This window comes from Nematolebias whitei, chromosome 20, assembly GCF_014905685.2.
Source record: "Nematolebias whitei isolate Nwh7 chromosome 20, NemWhi1, whole genome shotgun sequence".
In the NCBI taxonomy this organism is placed as follows: domain Eukaryota; kingdom Metazoa; phylum Chordata; class Actinopteri; order Cyprinodontiformes; family Rivulidae; genus Nematolebias; species Nematolebias whitei.
The window spans coordinates 37,771,637-37,793,383 of NC_056517.1; the positions used below are offsets into that span (position 1 = coordinate 37,771,637).

General features: G+C 39.4%; 1 protein-coding gene across 1 annotated transcript in view; it reads right to left on the bottom strand.

Annotated features, from left to right (window-relative positions):
- Positions 1 to 21,747, bottom strand: part of tpk1 (thiamin pyrophosphokinase 1) — a 106,751-nt gene that overhangs the window by 42,410 nt on the left and 42,594 nt on the right. Inside the window, exons 4-6 of the mRNA XM_037694318.1 lie at positions 17,500 to 17,572; positions 13,767 to 13,862; positions 1,346 to 1,492 (exon numbers count right to left, since the gene is read on the bottom strand). Of these exons, the coding sequence (XP_037550246.1) occupies positions 1,346 to 1,492; positions 13,767 to 13,862; positions 17,500 to 17,572 (316 nt within the window). The remainder of the gene's footprint in view (positions 1 to 1,345; positions 1,493 to 13,766; positions 13,863 to 17,499; positions 17,573 to 21,747) is intronic.

Sequence of the window (21,747 nt, forward strand, 5' to 3'; positions counted from 1 at the left end):
ATATATATATATATATATATATATATATATATATATATAAACTTGAACTACTACTTACTACTTGTACTACTATTCCTACATTGTGGGTTTTCATGTATAGTGGGGCTTCAGGTTACAGATCCCCCGCGATAAAAGAGGGACTACTGTACACCCATTAGGTCAATATATAAAACAAGACATGTTTTCACATAATCACATTTTGTTGAGTGCGTTTTTAGTATGTGCATAGAACATGAACTTTAAATGGAAAGAATACAAGCTGTGAGGCCAGAGGGCAAAAGCAGTAAACATCTCAGTTACAGATGTGGCTTGAAGAGATAAAACTGGGCTTTTCGAAGGTTGCGTTCACCTTCGTGTACAAACGTGTGCTCTTCAGTCGCTGGGTTGACAAACGAGCTTAATTCCTTGCTGAAGAAAGATTTATTGGAAGCGTTGAGGTATGAAACAGCGGATGACAACAGGTATTTGGAATAACGACAAGTATCCAGAGACTTTTTAAGAGAGAGAAGTTTGCTTATAGTGTTTCAAGGTATCAACAGAAGGTGTGGCTGTATTTTGTCTCAAAGACCTCTCCTGCAAGGAAAACAACCGAGTGAAAAGGTTGTGGGGTATGGAGGAGATGCTCAGTCTACTTGTAAACTCAATCAGAGGAAAAGCTTGAGAAAGAGGTCGGTACTGGGAGAAAAACAACAACTTGGGAGCATCAAGAGCGTCTCCTGCTCTCATATTCACAACATCAAATTGGGACAATATAAGAGCAGAGAAGTGTGTATGTGAGTGAGAGCGTGTTTGTGTTCTCTGCATGATTATTAAACGCAAAAAAAAAAAGAAGCATTCAACACTCCAATCAAGGTGGAAGCAAAGCAAGAAAAACCATTTGTGAACACGAACAGAAAATGAGAAGAATGACTGGAAGACAGATGATTAGGGAGTTGTTAAAGCACAATGTCGGCTCGGTGTGAACAAAATACATTCTGCCTACGTGTGTAGTGTTTATATGCAAGGAAGACAAACCCGCTGTAAGACCATGTTTATTTTTATGAAATGCGAATTTTTTGGAAACTAGCATTTTGATAAGTTTTGCTTTTTAATAAGTGTAAGTCCATATCTTATCCTGTTCCACAACTTTGAGTTTTTAGTTTGCATTTCACTATTTACGTGAAACATTGCATTTTTTTTTTTTTTGATCAATAAAGAAAAAAACAAGCAAACAAAAAAGGAGAAGAAGAATGAAGGCTAAATGGCTAGCCAGACGGGTAGGAGCATTTCCAGCACAAGTAGGTTGAAAGTTTGTTTAGTTCCAAAGAGAAACTTTGGGTTTAGTGTTTAAGAACAATTCACTCACGGGTCTCAGCAGATATGCAAAGCTTGTTCCCTGAATTATCACTACAGCCAGTTGTGTCATGGACGAAGCGTGGAAAAGGGTCTCAACAGAAGCCATGGTCTGGTCAAATCTGCCCGCCAGACCTCCAAGTGTCACAATAGTATCCACCTGTAGACACAAAACATAGAATACCATTCAGTGATCCGATTCTTCTGGCAGGATGTTGTTACCTGATGTGTGATTACCATTTAGCCAAGTGATAGTCGTATGCGTTTCCAAACAAAATAAAGTGATAGATTTATTCAAGGGATTGCTGATGGAAGTCCAATTGAGTATAGTATGCAAAGGCATTGTCAACTGATGAGCTAGAGTCAATCTGTGACTGCTACTTGCAGAATTAATGCATTTAATCAAAGGTAGAGTTAGTAATATTTGTTCTTTTAATATCACAGGTGAACACATTAAATATAAACTGTGGGAGTTCTGCCGTGCCAGCTCCCTGCAGCCACATCTGAGCACCGATCAGCAGCACCTGAGGATCACCGGCTTGATGAGCAAGAGGAGCATAAAAGGCTGCAGAGGACATTCAGCGTGTGCTGGAGCATTACCTGTCATTTATTTAAAAAAAATGCCTTTGTTTTACCAAGAAGAAAACCATTGAGATCATCAATCTCTTTTACAAAGTACAAGGATGTCCTGGTAGTTCTGTTCTAGCCTTTTCCTTGTGAGTTAAACTAAACAGTAACAAACTGTATATTTCTCCGTGCTTTCAGAGTATAATCCCAGATGTCCTCCTGCCCCATGGATTCTCTGTGGACCTCAAGCTCTCCTGTACCTCCTCAGCTGCCTCCACACCTTCCTACCACTTGCTTGCCTCCTGCCTAAAACCTTTGTTCTGACACGCACCTTCTTCACCCTGGGACCACTCGATCAGCTCTGTCCACAACTGACCTACCTCTATCGTAAGAAAGAGCAGCAACAACATTATCACCCCCTGCTGACAGACCAGAAACCATCTCCTTGCTCTTTAGGGTTCCAGCTTGCTCCCTGGCACAATCGATTTTTCCACCTTAGTAAATAAACACTAAACATATTTGAGTCTTGGTATCTGTTCTCTTCGGTCCTTGTATCTGGGTATAGCTGCAATTGTTACATAAGCAAGCTAAGAGGGGTGGAAATCTTCAAAATGATATTATTTTCTACAACTTCAAAGCTAAAATAGGGTTAATTTGAGCGTGGTTACAATATTTATACTTCTCAGCACTTCTATCCTTGGACTAAATCCCCAATCAGTCAGCACCAGTGCTGACAGCATTAAAACCTGACAAAGTCTACAGGGCAAGAGAGCTGTCACAGGCCGATGACTGCCACTCACACAAAAACAGAAACTGAACCAAGTTCCATCAATCACCCAAACTTCAGTGGTTTTTTATTCTTCCCTTTGTTACCTTTTTAAAATGTTCAGCAGTATTTCTTGAGCTACAGCCAAAAACAAGTTTGTATTTACAGTCAGTAAGAACAAACCAATCCAACGAATACTGCGTCTTTTTTTTCCAACGTATAGTCACAAACAACAGCATCATGATCAATAAACCTATTAATAGGTTATAATAGATAATAAGCAGCTGATTTGACATGTATCTAAAAACTTTTCAGGTTTGCATCGAACACATTCCCTCTTAAACAATTCCTTTTTTTCGATTCTTCTCCGACGCACACTATCCCAAACGACCAGGTCTTTCATTGGCTGCTGTTTTGTTTCAGTACTTTTGAAAAGTAGAAGCTTTTCACAAGCGTGTCTTTCATTCATAATAAATCTGAACTCTCCTCGTAGACGTATGCACTTTGACACCAAAAAAAAAAGTTACATCCAGACTGTGATGAAAAAGGTTCTTCGAAACATCTTCTTACTTCAGACAGTCAGCTCTTGATCTTTTTCTACTCTTTGCCAAACTTGTAGGCATCCACAACATTTAATTATTTTCTCTAAGCATTAGAGACCTTGTTAGATCTTGGCAAGATGACACAATGTTTTTAAACAGAAAATATGATTTGGTACTGATGTTGCCAGAGGGTTCAGTAAGACAGACTGTAATCAGTTGCAACTAAGAAGGAACTCATAGCAAGGGCTGCCATGAACTCATCATGATTCAAAAATTTGACTACAGTAATGTGTTGATGTTTATACCTTTAGTTGAGACCATTTTTCCCCCCATATCTACTTCTGATTAAATTTCTTTAACATCTCGACTGAAATAACTGGTGTCCTCCACACCACGTATACATTAGTATGTCCTGCTTACAGCAGTTAACTTGTGCAGAGCGTATACTTCAGTTAATTTGTTTGCTACTTTTAAAACTACCAAGGCATATATGAGAGTCTGTTTCAACGTCAAACAGGTTATAAAAGATTTTAGAGACTGACAGAGAGACTAGCGTATGAGAGAACTTCAAGCTAACTGAAGATTAAAGTGTTGCGCTGTGTTTTACGCTTTGGAAGGTTTAGGGCAGGCAGACAAAGTCATTAAATGTCCGTGTTTGGAACGTTTCTGTGGAGTGTTGCAATTTATTTAGTCTGTTCTTGATTCCATTTTTTCTGTTTATTTTCTCTTGCAAGTTTATAAAAATGGACTTACTTGCAGCGCTACTATTAGCTCCATTTTATTTTTTTCAACCTGAGGTAGTGTGTGCGTTATCATCCATCCATCATCTTTTACCCGCTTCTTCCTTTTTGAATCATGAGGTCACTGGTGCCCATGTCCACCTATCACTGTGTGAGAGGCAGGGGACTTTATGGACATGTCTCCAGTCCATCACAGGGACACATGGAGACAAAAGAAACAAACAACCATTCACTCACTCTCTCTCTCTCACCTAGGGACAATTTAGAGTTACCAATCAGTCTAACATGCATGTTTACCAACGGAGCCACCATGCTGCCAATTTGTGTTTTATTAAAAAAAAAAGTATTTGTGTGTTGTTTTTTTTAATTTACTTTTAAAGTGTTTAAAAAGCCACTTATTTGTGTGCATTACCTTTTATAAAGGGAAAATGGGATCATCTAATGAAAAGTCATCTGTTTCCCAAGGACATATTTACTCGTTTGTCACATAACTCCGCTTCTCTTCTCAGCAAAGGTATAATAATATGTTATAACATAGTTGTTTTTATGACTACACATACAGTACATCAACCCATTTCATATTACTACAACTTCTATGGTGTTTGTCACTTTGTCAGAAAAGAAATGCATTCTCATTTTCCACTCACTTGAGGACACAGAGTTAATATCTCAGTGCAACATCATTCGTCACTTTAAAGAGTTCAGATCAAACCTGTGCTGAAAGTCATACAGGGAAGCAAAAAAAGAAAAACGCCAACTAAATGTGCCACAACTAACTTTCTGCCTCTGGAGATGGGGTTAAAACAAAACCAAGTGCTGGGACTGAGGTTATTTCAACATCTGGCTGACACCCCCGCACGATGAAACATCGCTTAAACTGTAAACAACTCTTGGTAAACAAACTCCCCTCTGTGAGGGAGACAAAGTGACAGAGATGGAGAGGTTGTGATGTAGTGGAAATGCTAATCTTGCTGTCAAATGCTTCTCTGTGATTTGATAGACTGCAAAATATTGTAAAACTCACTGGATTAACCTAATCAGAGAGCAAGCATTTCTGTAAACACGTCGTATTTCCTTTTTGAACTTCACATAAAATAGGGCTATGATTTTAGTTTACTCAAGGCTATCAAACCCAAGAAACAGAATTAACTCTGTTAACCTCAGAATCTAAAACAAAAAGGTATAGCGGCTTTCTGCTAAACAATATTCAAATGGGTTAAATAGTGCAAGGTTAAAGCGTTGAACGAGGCAAGAAAGAAAGAGAACGCGTTTCAAATAAAGAACAAAAATCATAAAAGCAGGAACAGTGATGGCGGTTATCAATAAAACACAGTCATATTCCACTTTACTTCAAATCAACACAGTTGTTAGGCAAAAAAATACATATAAAACACTATACTTTTTATATTTTCTTCTTATTTCATGTTTGTTTACTCAAAAACTAAAATCAAGAAGAAGAGGAATTTCATGGCTAAGAGGGTAAACCCCGCCCACCCCTCTCGATTAGCTAGAGCAACCGGAGACAAAAACACAAAAACTCACATTTGCTATTTAAACATTAGGAACGGATCATTAAACAGCAAAAAAAGAAACAGTGGAGCTTTCTTTGATTTCTGCAACACTGACACAACCTGAACTGAACTGTAAGACAAACAGAGAACAACCAGTGTAGGTGCACACACTTCAGCATATAAACACACGATACGCAAACACCAGCACAATTTTCAGGAAAGGAGAGTATATCAGAGTCAGAATAAGCTTTATTATCATTGCACCGAAGTACAGTGAGATTATGTTCATACAGTCGTCCGAAAGATGGGCGGAGTGCACATTGCTGCTGCTCCTAAGAGCATGGCCCCTTATCCTTTAGATGAAAAAGGGGAAAGACCATGATAGTGGTATTACAAAACATAACTCTTCACACCATGTCCCTGTCAGGACATGATTTAAGACATCAAAAAACTCTACCAGCAAGCACATTTAAAGACATATTACATATGAATTTGACGACAAGACTGTGAAACTTGTCCATGAAGCACTTCCAGATAGCACCATAGTCCTAATAGGATGTTGGTGTCAGCTAGTGCAGCTCTAATAAGTGTTCACAGAAGTTCTCGGGGGGGGAGAGGGGTTGTGCGGGGGATAGAGCAGATTTTTCTTAGTGTACACATATCCCAGGAGAAATGTGATAAGTTGGCCTGGTTCAAGGCCGAACTGGGGGAGTCAGATTCAGATAAGCAACAGTTATTAATTTTGTCAGACGGACTGTTGTTTCTCGTCAGCCTTGAGTTCTACTGGTTCTCTCAATGATCCAAAATGGCCAGATTTGTGGGCATTCTACTGGTCCGTGCTTATTAGCTCTCTCCAAGGCCGTCCCCAACAAACTGGCGAGTCCCAGAAATCACAAGTGTCCTACGATTGTCATAAACTGCTTCCATCTTACAGTTGAGCTCGTAATCAGCTGCGTCTGCTTTAAGCAGGAACTGAACCTTCAGATAAGGTCAGCAGCTTTGCTATGGCCAGAACTGCTGCCGCCATCTTTAATATTTGATAACATAGGTGTCCAATGGTGCCAAAAAGCAGAAACCCTGCTATCATAAATCCAATGATATAAATCTTCAGCATCTTTCTGAGACAACACAGAAAGGCACATCGACTAATCCATGACATAACCTGCCGCATGCGTCTCAGCGGGGCATGAGGGTTCTCCAGGACACTGTCGCTTGGTTGAAATTTTGTTTTTATCAATTGCGCTGAAAGTCCAGCTGACCAGATCCATGCCAGTAATTTTCAATTCAAAATATGTGTAAATAGAAGCTCCGATACACTGGACAGAGAGCAAAAAAAATCAAAAGACAGACAGGATAGAGAAGAAAATGCATCCATCTTGCTCTAGAGCGAGTGAGAAAAGATACATTCATTGTAATCCTGTGACACAATTCTTGGGGATTTTACATTATTTTAAGCAGGAAACATGAATGGAAACTTGTGGTGAGCTGAGAGAGAATAATAAAATGAATGAAAGCATTCAAAATCAGAAATGTTCAGCTTTTATTTGATCTAGTTCTATTTTAGAGCTAATGGGAGCCAACGTTCTGGCACAAGTATGAGTCACTTGTAAAGCAGAAAGGAGGAGAACTCTGCCAACAACTAAAGAGTCTTTATCCACTTTATCCAAAACCCTTAAACATAAGAAATGCATTAGTAAGCTATTTTTAAGAGAAGGGAAGGGAGGTGGTGATGCAGAGGTTAGAGAGCCTGTGACGGTAAGGTTGCAGGTTAAATTCCCAAACTGACAACATGAAAATGGGGGTGGGAAAGGTAAAGAACAAACACCTGCCTCCACCCTCATTTGCTCCACTCTGGGTCCTTGAGCAATGCCCTTAACCCCCACCATCTGCTCCCCCAGGCACCCTAGATGGCAGCTCTCTGCTCCACACAGAGAGCTGTGGTAGCTTGGTGGTCTGTGGTTGTGTCAAAAAGGACATCTGATGTAAAACACTTTTGTCAAAACTAATATGCAAGATCATCTAAGCAAAACCATACCAAATCATTTGAGGCACAGGTTAACAATTACTGCTACTGGTATTGTTGACAAATAGGGTGCTGGCGAAAATTATGCAACTGTTAGTCCAAGACCACGAGAAAATGGGGACTGTTGTAATGAGGTGAAAAAGAGAGTCCAGACAGGATGGAGTGGATGAAGAAAAGTTTCAGAGGTGATTTGCCACAAAAGGGTGTCAGCAAAGATCAAAGGAAAAGTTTATAGGACAGTGGTGAGACCAGCTATGTTGTATGGTCTGGAGACAGAGACATGGAAAAAAGACAGAAGACAGAACTGGAAGTGGCAGAAGTGAAGATGTTGAGGTTCTCCTTAGGAGTGACAAGGATGGATAAAATTAGGAATGAGCTCATCAGAGGTACAGCACAGGTTGAACAACTGGGAGATAAAGTTAGAGAGGCCAGACTGAGATGGTTTGGACATGTCCAGAGGAGGGACAGTGGGTATATTGGTAGAAGGATGTTAGAAATGCAGCTACCAGGAAAAAGACAAAGAGGAGCTATATGGATGCAGTTAGAGAGGACATGGAGGTAGTTGGAGTGAGGACAGAGGATGCAGAGGACAGAGTGAGATGGAAGAGCATGACTCACGGTGGAGACCTCAAAAAAGAAAAAGCCAAAAGAAGAAGAAGCCAAAGTTTCGTAATCCTGGAAGTGGTAAACCAAATTCTTAATCTAAATGCAGTTTCTGTGCATTATCATTATTCTTCCCCTCCACAGTTATTGTTGTTTAGGCTTATAAACCCAAATCCTGTGACCAGCTGGTCACATAGACCATATGTCATAATTGCATCACACAGTGAGCTGCAAGGTGCAACAGCAACAAATTGACCTTAACCTCCCCCGACGTCTTGGTCCAGAAATCTCACTAAGACAGCCCCAAGGTGTCTATTCCCCAACTTGAAGTGCTTTCTTAAGGTGCTTAAAGACTCATGGTAAAGGGGAAAAAATCCTGTAATAAACAGTGAAAACACAAAGTGGCAACATGTGTACACGGAAGAAGAAGCGCATGTTTGCATGTTCCTAAGTGTCTTCTTCATCATCTTTCATTAGCTTAGAATAGTGGAGTGATTGGGACACTTGGCAGTGATTGGAGCAACACTTGGGTTATTCTAATACGAAATATAAATGCATCAAACCAAAGAGAGGAAAAAGCAAAAGAAGGAAGGTCAAAAACACATCACATAAAACATGAACTAAACTCACAATAAAAAAGTAAGTCCGGTAATTGTGCATGTATATCTAGGTTTTAAACACTCGGCTTTACTTGAGGCTCCAATCTGCCTGAAAATAAAAGCTAGAAAAAGTTAAATATTTAATTCTAAAAGAGAAATGTTCTGTTGGCATTTTATATGTAGGTGTAAATGTAGCTAATTTTATTCTAATGATATTTATTCAGGAAACATTGAGTAAACACAAGGATGAATTATTATTATTTTTTTCCAGCAGAGACAGTGTTCCATGCGCCCACATATCACATCGGGGATTTGCAATCAGTAAAACATCATCAGACATTGCTGACCTCTGAGCACCATACTTCTTTAGCACCTGAGGACTGAATGTCTTACTAAAGGGCACCAAACATTCAGAGGCTGCAGAGGAGGAGAGCTCAATTCATTAGATTTCCCTAAAGCTACATCAACTGCTAGTTATTTTATTAAAACCAACAACAGTGAAAAACACAATTCATATTTAATTTACATGCTGAAAAAGCCACCGCAATAATGGAATAGATCAATGTCTTAAGAAATATATGTATATATACATATATACATATTTAAATCAGGATATTGCTGACCAGTACCTCATACATCTGTTGTAAATAAATAGTGCTAAAAAGAAGTCTGAACTCTCTTAATCCATCCATCCATCCATCCATCTATAGTTCCAAAGTCAGGTCGCGGGGGCAGCAGCTTGAGCAGGGAGGTCCAGACATCTCTTTCCACAGCCACCTCTTCCAGCTCTTCTGGGAGGACCCCAAGGTGTTCCTAGGCCAACCAAAAGACGTAGTCTCTCCAGCGTGTCCTGGGTCTTCCCCTGGGTCTCCTTCCAGTTGGACTTGCCTGAAGCATCTCCCTAGGGAGGTACCCAGGAAGAGTCCTTACCAGATGCCCAAACCACCTCAACTGCCTCCTCTGGATGTGGAGGAGTAGCAATTCTATTCTGAGGCTCTCCCGTATGACTGAACTTCTCATCCTATCTGTAAGGGAGAGTCCAGCTACCCTGCAGAGGAAACTCATTTCAATCGCTTGTATCCACAATCTCATTTTTTCCATCACTTTCCAGAGTTCATGACTATAGGTGAGGGTAGGAACGTAGACTGACCGGTAAACAGAGAGCTTTGCCTTACAGCTCAGCTCCCTCTTCACCACAACAGACTAGTACATAGTCCACAACACTGCAGATGCTGCACCAATCCGTCTGTGAATCTCTCACTCCATTCTTCCTTCACTTGTGAAGAAAAAAACCCCGAGATACTTGAACTCCTCCACTTGATGCAGAACCTCACCCTCAACTCGAAGAGAACAATCTTCCATTTTCTAACTGAGGACCATGGCCTCAGATCTAGAGGTGCTGATTCTCATCCCAACCGCTTCACACTCGGCTGCGAACTGCTCCAGTGAGAGCTGAAGATCACAACATGATGATGCCAACAGGACCACTTCATCTGCAAAGAGCAGTTTTTGAATCCTGAGGCCACTGAACTAGACTCCCTCTGCCCTCTGGCTGCATCGAGAACTTCTGTCTACAAAAATTATGAACAGAATCGGTAACGATGGGCAGTCCTGGTGGAGTCCAACTCCCACCCTGAAGAGATTCGACTTAAAACTGGCAATGTGAACCAAACTCTTGCACTGCTTGTATAGGGGCAAAACAGTCCGTAACAACGAGCCCCCAATCCCACACTCACCGAGCACCCCCCACAGTTACCTCGAGGAACATGGTCGAAAGCCTTCTCCAAGTCCACAAAACACATAGACTGGATAGGCAAACTCCCCTTGACAACCCTAGTGAGGGTAAAGAGCTGGTCCAGTGTTCCACGGCCAGGAAGGAACCAACATAGTCTCTCTTAATTCTCAACTAAAATGTTTTCAGACATTTATCCCTTTTATTAACAGCCATTTGGCAGTCTGAACACAATCCATCCAGAACCAAGCTGTAGGACTTTTTTTATTTGCTACAGTTTATTTTTTTCTGCTAAGAATTTTAAACTGTTAATTAATATCCTTCACAACAGCAATGTGCATTTTGTTGGAAATTAAGTAATCAAAGTGGATTACAGGATGTTGTTTGGGTGAGTTTCTCTTTGGTTCATTGTTTTTCTCTCATTGTTTCTGGACCCACTGTAGTCACTACATACAGTATATTGTGCTGTGTCAATCGGAGGACAACCGTCTGAGCTGCAAATGTTGCATTTTATGTCTGATGAAACACAGCATTGATCGTATGTTGACGGTGGAGTTACTGTTTGTAGCTCTAATTTTAGATCTGACCACTCAGGCCACATTCAGAAATGGTCCAGAACGCATTCATTCACATTTGTTTAGCAATCTGAACATAAATCTGTCCTGAGCCACACTGAAGGACCACATGCTGATCCGATGTGACCACATTTTTGGGAGGTGGATATCTAAAAGTTTTAATCAACTGATTGAAGAAATGCCAATGAAAAAAGAGATTATATTGATTAGTAGATTAGCCGGTCACTTCATATGTGAGTATTCACTACAACCCTCAGTCCCTTTAAATGAGTCATACAGGCCATACTGTATTTAAAGACTGGCCTTGACTGGAAATGCAGCTACATATGAGACTGCAAGATCCTGAAAATAAATTTTCAAAAGCCAATGACTCATAACCCAAAGCCTATTTAACCCAAAGTAATTCATTGCAGTGGGTGGAAATGGTGAAAAAAAAAAATATATATATAAAACGTACAAGCTGTTTAATTTAAATTTTGGCTTCTGGCATTGTCGAGTCTAGCTGGTCAATGCCGCTTTCATTCCAGTGACATTATGCAGGTTATAAAGGCTGGCTGACTCGGCTGAGTCACAGCGAGAATTTATGACTTTATAATCACCTAATCTGCAGCAGTGGCCATCTAACTCACCCCTGTCATTACACCAATGCTACCAGCATCCATTAGAAAAACAGAATATATATTCTGGAATTAGTGCCATACACACCTGCACAATAGCAAACTCACAGTAAACAAATCAAATGTTTAAAATATGGAATTAAACTAATCTTAAAAACGGAATTTTGAATTTGATGGCAACAACAAACCTCACTCGTCTTGACATTGAGTAATATGCTAAAAGTAAGTGGTACAAATAACTGAAGGAGTATTTTTTTCTATGAACTGGGTTAATTGGTAACAGGTCCGAAAGTACTGGGTATAAAAATAGCAATTTAGGGATGCTGAATCTCTCAGAGGTAAAGACGGGCAGAGGTTTACCAGTCTGCAAAACACTGCAACTAAAAAAAAATAAAATGAAGAGTAAAATTTATTTAACAAAAGATCAGGAAGACTGAATAGCTTATCATCTACTGTTCATAACATATTTTAACTTGTTAGAAAATTTTTTCCCCCATAAATTTTGATCATATCTCACCAGTTTTGTCCTCCCTTCACTGGATCCCTGTACGTAACAGAATTGATTTTAAAATTCTCCTGTTGACCTTTAAATGCCTAAATGACCTTCATACCTCTCTGACCTATTTCAACCATATGTTCCTTCTTGGGCGCTGAGATCATCTGACCAGCTGATTTTGGTTGAAGCTCAGAGGAGATGGGGCTTTTTCAGTCGTAGGCCATAAACTTTGGAACAATCTGCCCCCCCCCGACATTAGACAGACCACTTCACTCCCTGATCTCTTTTAAACACACACCTGTATTCACTGACGTTTAACACCGTGTGATTTCATTTACTATTTTATTCTTCTGTGTTTTTATGTTTTTCTTTTGACGCTTTTAATTAATTTTTGTTTTTTTTCTTCTTTCAATTACTGCCATTGTTTTTTTTTTTAATTATTAAGCACTTTGGTAAAATCTGCTGATTTTAAATGAACTTTATACATAAAGTTGACTTGACCAAGTTGTACAATTTCTTAGTTTAAATGTGTTTACTGTTTAAAAATGTGAATATAATATGGGTTTTAGAGATTTGCAAATCCTTGAATTCAATTTGTATTTACATTTTTACACAATGTACCAACAGTTTGTGAACTGAGGTTGTATTGTCAAAACATTAATTTGCATCTTACCAATATATTGTTTTAGTTCAGTTTCTAAGTTACATACAAATACATAGTATATTCACTTGTAAGAGTACTAGGGATGCACAATATTATCGCATTGTATCGTTATCGACCGATATTAGCGTTAAAAGTTAAATATCGAACATCGGCCATTCCATCAAAATAACTCACCGATATAAAAGACGCTATTTTTGTATGACAAGGATGTCTGCAGCGCCAGCACAACGTGATGACGTCACGTGCACCCACCTGATCTGATCACGGCAGAGAGGAAGAAGTCAAAATGTCGGTGGTGTGGAAGGTTTTTTTCTCATTGAGGATGTCGGATTCCAAAGATTTTTGGACGACGTTGAGCCTCGCTACATCGTCCCCAGTCAGAGATATTTTTTCCCATGTAGCCTTAAACAAGTTACAATCGTCATTTCTGACTTCATTGGGAAGCTAGTAGCTGATAGCACTTGGGTGAGTGTTACCACAGACATTTGGACGTCGTGTTAGCCCCGTTAGCATGATTAGTCTAACGGCACAATGGATAGACTAAAACTTTGAAGTTAAAAAGTCTGTCCTTCATGCACAGGAGTGCAGAGGATCCCACACTGCAGCTATAGGAACCTGGAACAAACCTCAAGTGAAACAGCATCGCAGGCGACTAATGATAATAAATAACACTTAACACTTTTCATTTAATATAAGTTAAAGTACTATGCATATCATATGGCTGTTACTGAATATATGTCACCAGTTCTTACACAATGTTTGTAAATAAGCCTAAATAAGATGCTATGTTCTGACAAAGGAAAGTAAATAAAAAGCATCGGTATCGGTTATCGGCCAAATAAGTTTTAACATATCGGCATATCGGATAAAAATCCAATATTTTGCATCCCTAAAAAATACTATTTTCAGACCTTATAGTTATACCTTTTAAAATATGTAATGTAAACCAAATGTCAACTATAAAAAATTACATCCGAGGACGAGTGTCGGGCTGTTTACCTGTAACTTTTTCTTTTGTATCTCGTCCAGCATGACTGCCAGACACTTGGTGTAGTCTGTCAGATCCTGGTCAGCTGTTTCAATCAGCTTGCAGCCCTACAAACAAATGCAAGTGTACGCAAGAGAAACAAAACAATTCAATATTTATACAAATACACAGATAGCAAACCAAACCCTGGGAAAGATAAGGAATAGCAGAAAAAAAGAAAGAAAAAAGGAATGGAGACATGGAGAGAGGTATAAATCAGTGTTTTAGTGCTGTCTGGCTTCATGTGGGTTGTGTTGTTGAATAATGTAGAGGTTCCAGTCAGTGGCCTTAAACTACAACATCTAGGTAAACAACCGTGCTCTGGCTTTTTCCCTCTCCATCTCTTTCTCTCTCCAGAGTTTCGCTTTGCTCCCGAGTCGCGCTGACTTCCCCGTATCACTGACACGCACATACGGCGCAGAGAGTTCGCCCAAACGTGTTCGCTGTGCTCGGTTTGATCCCATCCATCCACCCTCTGCTTCCATCATGTTTCCATCCCTGCCTCTCTCTGTCTCCCTCCCTCGTGAACGCTTTTCTGTTTCTCTCTTTTCCATTTATACAGAATTATTCACCGTTTGTGGCAAATCTCGAAGGAACGCCTCAAACTTTCCAATTGTTCTGCTTCAAAAGCATTACCATAACAGGCTGTTCCCTCTCAAGGAAAAAGGATTTCTCTCTCTTTTTTCAGACAACCTGTGTGATATTTGTGAAAAGGGTCGAGTATTAGAGATAGCTACAGGGAGAGGGGGATTGGGTGAAAGGGAAAAACAGTGACACAGCTGACTGCATCCCAGAGTCTGTCGTGTGTATGTGAACATGTGTGCATGCATATTAAAGTTGCAATAAACAAAATGACACTGCATAAAGATCACACGCGCTGTGCATTTCTTTTGCTCCGAGGTGTGTGAATATACGTGGGCTTTAATCACAGATTTCCACAGCATTAAATATTTATTAAATCAAGCTTAAAGTGGAAACAATGGAGTAATAAACTTTTAGTTTTTTTATGCCCTTGGACTAAAAAGCTCGACTGTGCCGACCTGAACACATTTAAAAAGTAGCACGACCAGCCTTTGAGGATTTTCAAACCTTGAAATAAATGTTTGTGTCTGGAGATTCAAACGCAAGTGGCCGTCTCTGACTGAGAGTGGCTAAAAAAGTGGACCCCAAAAGGTGTTTTGTTTTGTTTATTGTATCAATTACTAGGCCCGTCACGATAACAAATGTTGCTGGGTTTTTAATTGTCTCTGAAATTATTGCGATAAATGATAATATTGTTTGAAATTTGGCAATAATTAGTAATTATTGTCAAATTTAAGAAGAAACGTTGGTTAATTTGTTTTGGATGTAGTACATTTTGACCAGCAGATGGCAGTATAAGACTGTTTGAACTGAAGGATGGATAGTGAGGGAGGGAGCGAGCGTGTCTCTTTAAGAAAAATGGGAGGGAGGCCCCTTGACGTGACATGGGCTGTCTCTCCTTCCTTTCTTTGGTTCTCAAAATGGTGGATGCTCGGTGTGGTTTGAGCTCTTTAGCAATTTTCACACAAAGCTTTTAATACAAAAATCAGTAAACAAGTTCTCAGCTTGGTTTTGCAGAGAAAAACAACTTTTTAAACAAAGGCACGGGTTTCAACCGTGAACTTTGGAGCTTCGACAAGACGGAGGTTTTTTCACGAGGTCGGCCTGTTAGCTCGTAGCTTAGCTTCTCAGCTTAGCTGCTTTTAACGATCCAAAACCGCAATTTTGGACGAATAAAAATAATTTTAAAGAGAAAAGAGAAAGGGAGGGGTCAGTGAAGAACCGGAGTTGAGCCTTTTGTCGTCCAGTGTCTTCAACAGAAAGAGACGAAGAAACGATGAAGCAGATAAATGAAAATGAGGTTGATAATTTTCATTTATCATGCGATTAATTGATTTATTGTTTATCACGACAGGCCTATCAATTACTCATTATTTGTATAATTGTGTAAAAGTGGGCTGTCAAATCAATGTGACTGCATGTCTGCTGAGGCTTCTGTAAAAAATACAGTACATTCGATCATCTGAACTATGCTATTAATTTAACATTGACACGGTTCAGAACCATTCGAGCTGTTTTACCTAATTACCTTAGTCTGTGTCATGGTCAAAATGGAAGGTTTTAACCCAAAAACCTCCTTGGTACTTTATTTATTTATTTAAACAGCTCCACTCTGATTGTATCATTTGTGTTGCATTTGATTAGGTGATTGTAATGTGAACTAACACTGCTCTAAATGTTATTTTGTGATAGACACAGCACATTTTACTGCACAGCGGCCACAATGGGCACAATTAGCTCTACAAACAATCAGAGCAAGCATTAAACTGAAGAGAATTTCACTCAGGCAATAGTATCAGCTGCTTATTTGGGGTCCTGATTGTTCAGTAAGTTTCAACACTGTGGATGAGAAAGATCTGCTCAAACACACCTCATTTCAAAGGAGGATTAACAGATTTCAACAGAGCACAAAGAGATAATTTAGCCATTGAAGCATGTGTGTTGGAGCATGGAAACAAGTAAAACCTGCAGGATAGTGGCCCTCAAGGACCAGGACTGTTCCAGTCCTGCTCCAGGCTGGCCCACAGAGGTGATCGGACCTTTCCAGCTGTAGCTACAGCACGAGAGTCGACTTTTTATTAATATACTTATTTTTCACTGCCTCTTTTTGTTGATTTTTATTGGTATTTTTTTATTTCTTGAGTGTTTTTATGGTCTCCTGCTTTAGTATCGTCCTCATTATTTGTATTATGTGCAACACTTTGGTCAACGACACTTGCTTTTAAACGAGCTTCATTAAAAAGTTTGATTTGATCCCTGAATCACTGCTTTCTGTACACAATCTGGTAACTGCACACGCAATATGGAGTCCCGTCTAAACAGGGCCTGCGATGCAGAAGGCAACTTTAAAACAAGGGCGTGCAGTTCTGGTCCTCCGGGCCCTGTCCTGCATGTTTTACTCACTTCCCCAATTCAACACACCTGATTCAATGTCTGAGTTACCTCTTCATGTTTTACAAAAGACTGTTAATCATCCATTGATTCAAACCAGGTGTGTTGGAGACAACAAGGACCAGGATTGGACAGCTCTGCTTTAAAAGCGTAGGAGAAACTCATTCTTGTCATATTTACACGTCTTTGCGTCATTCACAAAAATGTATATTTCTTCCAGCTGCACAATCTTTAAACCTTTATTTATTTTGGAATGCTTTATTAACACAAGTATTGTTTCTGTTACATTTTTAGGATTTTTACCATCCCAAGAGGGCGTTCACTTTTTTCTAACTAAATTTTATCACCTGCCTTGTTTAACATTGAGCTTTAAGGCAACGGTAAAACAAATTACTGCATTAAACAATTGACAAATTGCAACAAAACAATTAAGTGGCACCAAGTGACAGTTAGGAATATTGGCATTGCTAAGTAAGTTTAAAAAAATAAAGCTTTTTATATGCATTTCCTGACACGCTACCTCAAAGAAGATTCAGTTACTTATACTAAGGTTGCCTGTCTGCCAAGATCAAGAATCGGAACAGCTCAACGAAGTGTTCTTAGATTGAAACAGGCAGAAAATTCAGAAATCTTTTGTTCAGAGTTGTAAATTTATGCCTGACAAAAGTCATGTTGCTACAGAGTGTACAGCTGTGTGTGTGTGTGTGTGTGGAGGTCTCTTTTCCCACTCACCTTGTCTACATAGAATGCTTTGACCTCAGCAGTAATGGAATCAAAATCCCCACTGATATAGTCAGGAAGAAAGCTGGATGTAGAGACAGAGAGAGACGGTGAGTGGCAGAGGGTTAAGATTCAAAGATGGAGTAAGGTAGCGACGGAGGAAAGAAGGGGAGAGACGACATCGGGGCATGTGTCAGCGCTTTGATCTGTGCAGCGAGGGAGAGGAGTGACGCCGCCGGGGAAGACGCAGAGACACAGAATCTGACAGGGTGATTCTCTGTGGCGCTGAGCCCGGCCCCGTCACGCTCGCAGGGCTGACAGCAGATATACACAGATTGATGGGAACGCATAGCAAAGCAAACGTGTCGGCACACAGAAGCAAAAGTTTGTATATGTGCTCTTATAATTAGGTACATTCTGCCTGATAAGCTCAAACTCATCAACGCTGAGTAATTACAGGCTCCGGGGCAAATTCGCTCATTAGCCACAAACATTTTAATAACGACTTCTCAGTCTTATGGCTTCTCTCACACACATGCAAACAAAAACGGCGTGACTTACCTGGAATTGATTGGATTTCAACCTCAAATATAGCTTTTCTACCTGAGTAAAGTATCCATCTGATTACTAAAGCTGTGTGTATTTTAACATTCTCATAAATGTGCTCAAGAGAGAAAGGAGGTTAAACAAACTAGTGATTATTGATGAAAACTGTATGCATAAAACCAACAAGAGTACCACATACAACGCATTATACACCTGTCAACAAAGTATTACATTGCTACAGATGGCAGCAATGATACATTTGACCTTGATTTGTGACCTTGACCTTAATGCTTGGGTGATGAAACATGTATGTGAAACTCCATATGGTGGTGATGCTATGTGAATTTGTTTTAAGTGAATCAGAAGTTACAGCACGAACAAGCAAAGACCTTGTTTTAACGTTGACCTTTAATTTGTGACCTTGACCTTGAAGCTGGGGTGTACATGACACTTTGTTTAGTGATGATGCAAATCAAGTTTCATGAAATTATCTTGAGCAGATCAGAAGTTATGGGCGGGACAAGAGAGAGTTTACGGACACACTATACCATAATACATCCTATCTTCAATAAACTTATGAAAATAAAGATCTGATTAAATTAAAACAATCGATATAACATAAAAAAATAAATCATTCACAGGAAATCAACTTGGTCTTTTGCAAAATAACATATTTTCTTATTAGCCTTATCTATGAAACGTCAAATAGTGTGTTCTTACCAGACAATGACAATTATTTTGACAATTTAAATTTAAATTATTTGGTATTCACAGCCTTTTTTGAGTATGAGTGCACAAAATTAATGTATGTTAAGTACTGTGGTTGCAGATGAAAGAAACCTTGAATTGCTGGTTATAATTTTTAGGTTTACAAAAATATAGCAAATTTCAAATGTGATTCATTAAAAATAAACTTCTACAGTGTTTCAACACGCTCTTATTCTTTGTTCTTTTGTATTTTTGAAATGTATAAAAAAACACTGATAGGGATAAATATAGTTGCAAATGGATTCATATTGAACAAACAAATCAAAAACCAAGGCACCAGCAAAACATTTACAATGTAATATAAATGTGTACAACAACGTGAAAGCGCTTGTACAGTATTTGGAACTGACAGAATGTTTTACACAAATTCAAGAAGAAATAGGGCGCAACGTTTTCCCTAAAGAATGTGAATAAATTGTGTAAAAACAAAAATGTACAAAGAGATAAGCGTTATTTCACTAAGTCCTACTTTCTACTAGTTTATGACACAAAAAGAACTTTCTCACAGAAAACAGGCATGCAGATAAAAAATAAATTAAAAAAATAAAAAAGCAGCCTGAAAACTAAATCCCCACATCCCAATCTAGATCTGAACACAAGTAATGGGGATGTCTGGGATAAAAACGATTCAAGTGGGATATTAGGAAAGAGTTCCCTCTTTAATTTATTATAGTTAGGTCACTGAGGTTTTTCTGCTGAATTAAGGACTTTAAATATTTAGTCTTCTTTTCACAAGAAGTCAGTGAAAAGAAGCAAACACTGGACAAGAGTGGCCTCTTGGTGGTACTAGAGAGCGCATGGGTGACATCATTTAGGATCAACTAAAATACATCCAAGGACATATAAGAAGAAGAGTACTGAAAATGTGTACTCAAGTACAAGTACTGTTACACTGCTTAAATTGTACTCGGTTACAAGTAAACATACTGGTGTTTTAAAAATACATAAGTAAAAGCACAAAGTACTCTTTTCAAAAACTACTCTGAGTATTACTGGTAATTACTTTTTAACCAATTGATGTTTTATTGTGTTAATAGAAGGCATTCAGTTTGATTTACTTTATATAACGGCTACAGTCAAAGCTCATTCCTCAGACGCTCAGAAGCTCCGTCTTATTTTAGTACCAGACAAACCGATGGCAGTGACAAGAACTAAGATGTTTGCATACTTAGCCAAACTAATAACTCACACATACAAACAATAAAAAGCAATATCATGCAGGTAATTGTACAACCTCGTATTCCGCAATATGTTTTTTGAGGTTAGATATCACCGTAGAGATCAAACAAAGTTCACATCTGGATGCTGTCTCCTTTTCGCCCTCTGTACATGAAACATTCCTCCAGGTACGGCCACGGGCACTCATCGTCAGCCTTTACATCATCGTTTTCTCTGTTGACAGTGTTGTCCTCTGTCTACATTTTGGCTTTTTCTCCAAATTTTCAGTCCATAAAAGACTCTCTGCTCTACGGGGTTGTCCTTCGCTTACGTCATAGGTAAATGGTTCGATCACGATCTGAGAGTCTTATTGATACAAAGATGCAGACGAACGGTTTGAATATCAATTCAAGATGTGGCCGTACTCGGCAGCGACTTCTGATTTTAAAAGTGGCGAAGTACATTACGTGGTCTAAATTGTACTTAAGTATGAGTAAATGTATACAATTGATAGAAATACTCATAAAAGTACAAGTACCCAAAAAGTCACTTAATTACAGTAATGTGAATATTTGTAATTTGTTATATCCACCCCTGCGTATAAGAGCATCCATTTAAAAAAGTCACTACAACGTGCAGGTTTAGAGGCATGAAGCTGGTTTTATTAAATATTTAGACAAGATGATCCTTGTTTAGAGGTTAGTGCACAAGTAACATAAGGTCACTCCTAATGACTGTTTATTATCCATCCATACATCTATTATCTTTACCCACTCCTTCCTTTTCGAGTCACGGGGGTCACGGGGGTCACTGGTACCCATATCCAGCAGACACTGTGCGAGAGGCGGGGACACCCTGAACAGGTCTTCAGTCCATCACAGGGACACATGGAGACAAACAACCATTCACTCTCTCTCTCTCACCTAGGCACAATTTAGAGTTACCAATCAGCCTAACATGCATGCTTTTGGTCTGTGGGAGGAAACTGGAGTACCTGGAGAAAACCCACACAGCACGGAGAGAACCAACTCTGCCCAGAAAGGTGCAGGGATCTGAAATTTGAGCTGGTATCCTTATGGCTGAAAGGTGAAGGCTCTACCAACTGTGCCATCTGGGAACCAGGAAAATGCCATCCAAAATACCTGGTTAGAAGTTTATTTAAAGATTTTTTTGCCAAAAAAGCAACTGGTTTTAGTTTTTACTTTAATTCAAACCGAATTATCCCAGTCTTTGTGTCCTCAAAACAAGCATTCTAGTATATGTACTAGAATGGTCATTTCTAACCCGGCCCTGCCGGCCCTAGATTCGGACCGGGCTGGGCCATAATAATGTGCTTAATGTGTGGGCTGGGTCGGTGTTGGACTTTTTATTGCGACAGGGACATGCACGGCTGACTATCCAAACAGGGGAGATCACAAAATATCTGACGTGAGAGCAGGGTCCAATGCAGGAAGAAGCAGGGGAAGCATTTAATGCGCTTTGATGGCTCCTCAGCTCTGATCTTCTACCCCTTTACTCAGCTGTGCGTGTCCACCAACCATTAATAATAGTCTGTGGTATAAGAAGTCAAAGCTTAATTAATAATGTCGGGGTTTTTTCAGGTTCGGACCTGTAATTACTGTTAATTCAACGGATTGGGTGGGGTTCGGAGATGATGGCTGTGGGCTGGGTCGGATTTTTTGGACCCGAGTGCGCCTCTTATTTGTACTGGTACATGTATGTTTTTTGATTGATTCACCTAATCATGCATAAAAAGTAAAAAAAAAAAAGTCCAAGTTCAGAACACTG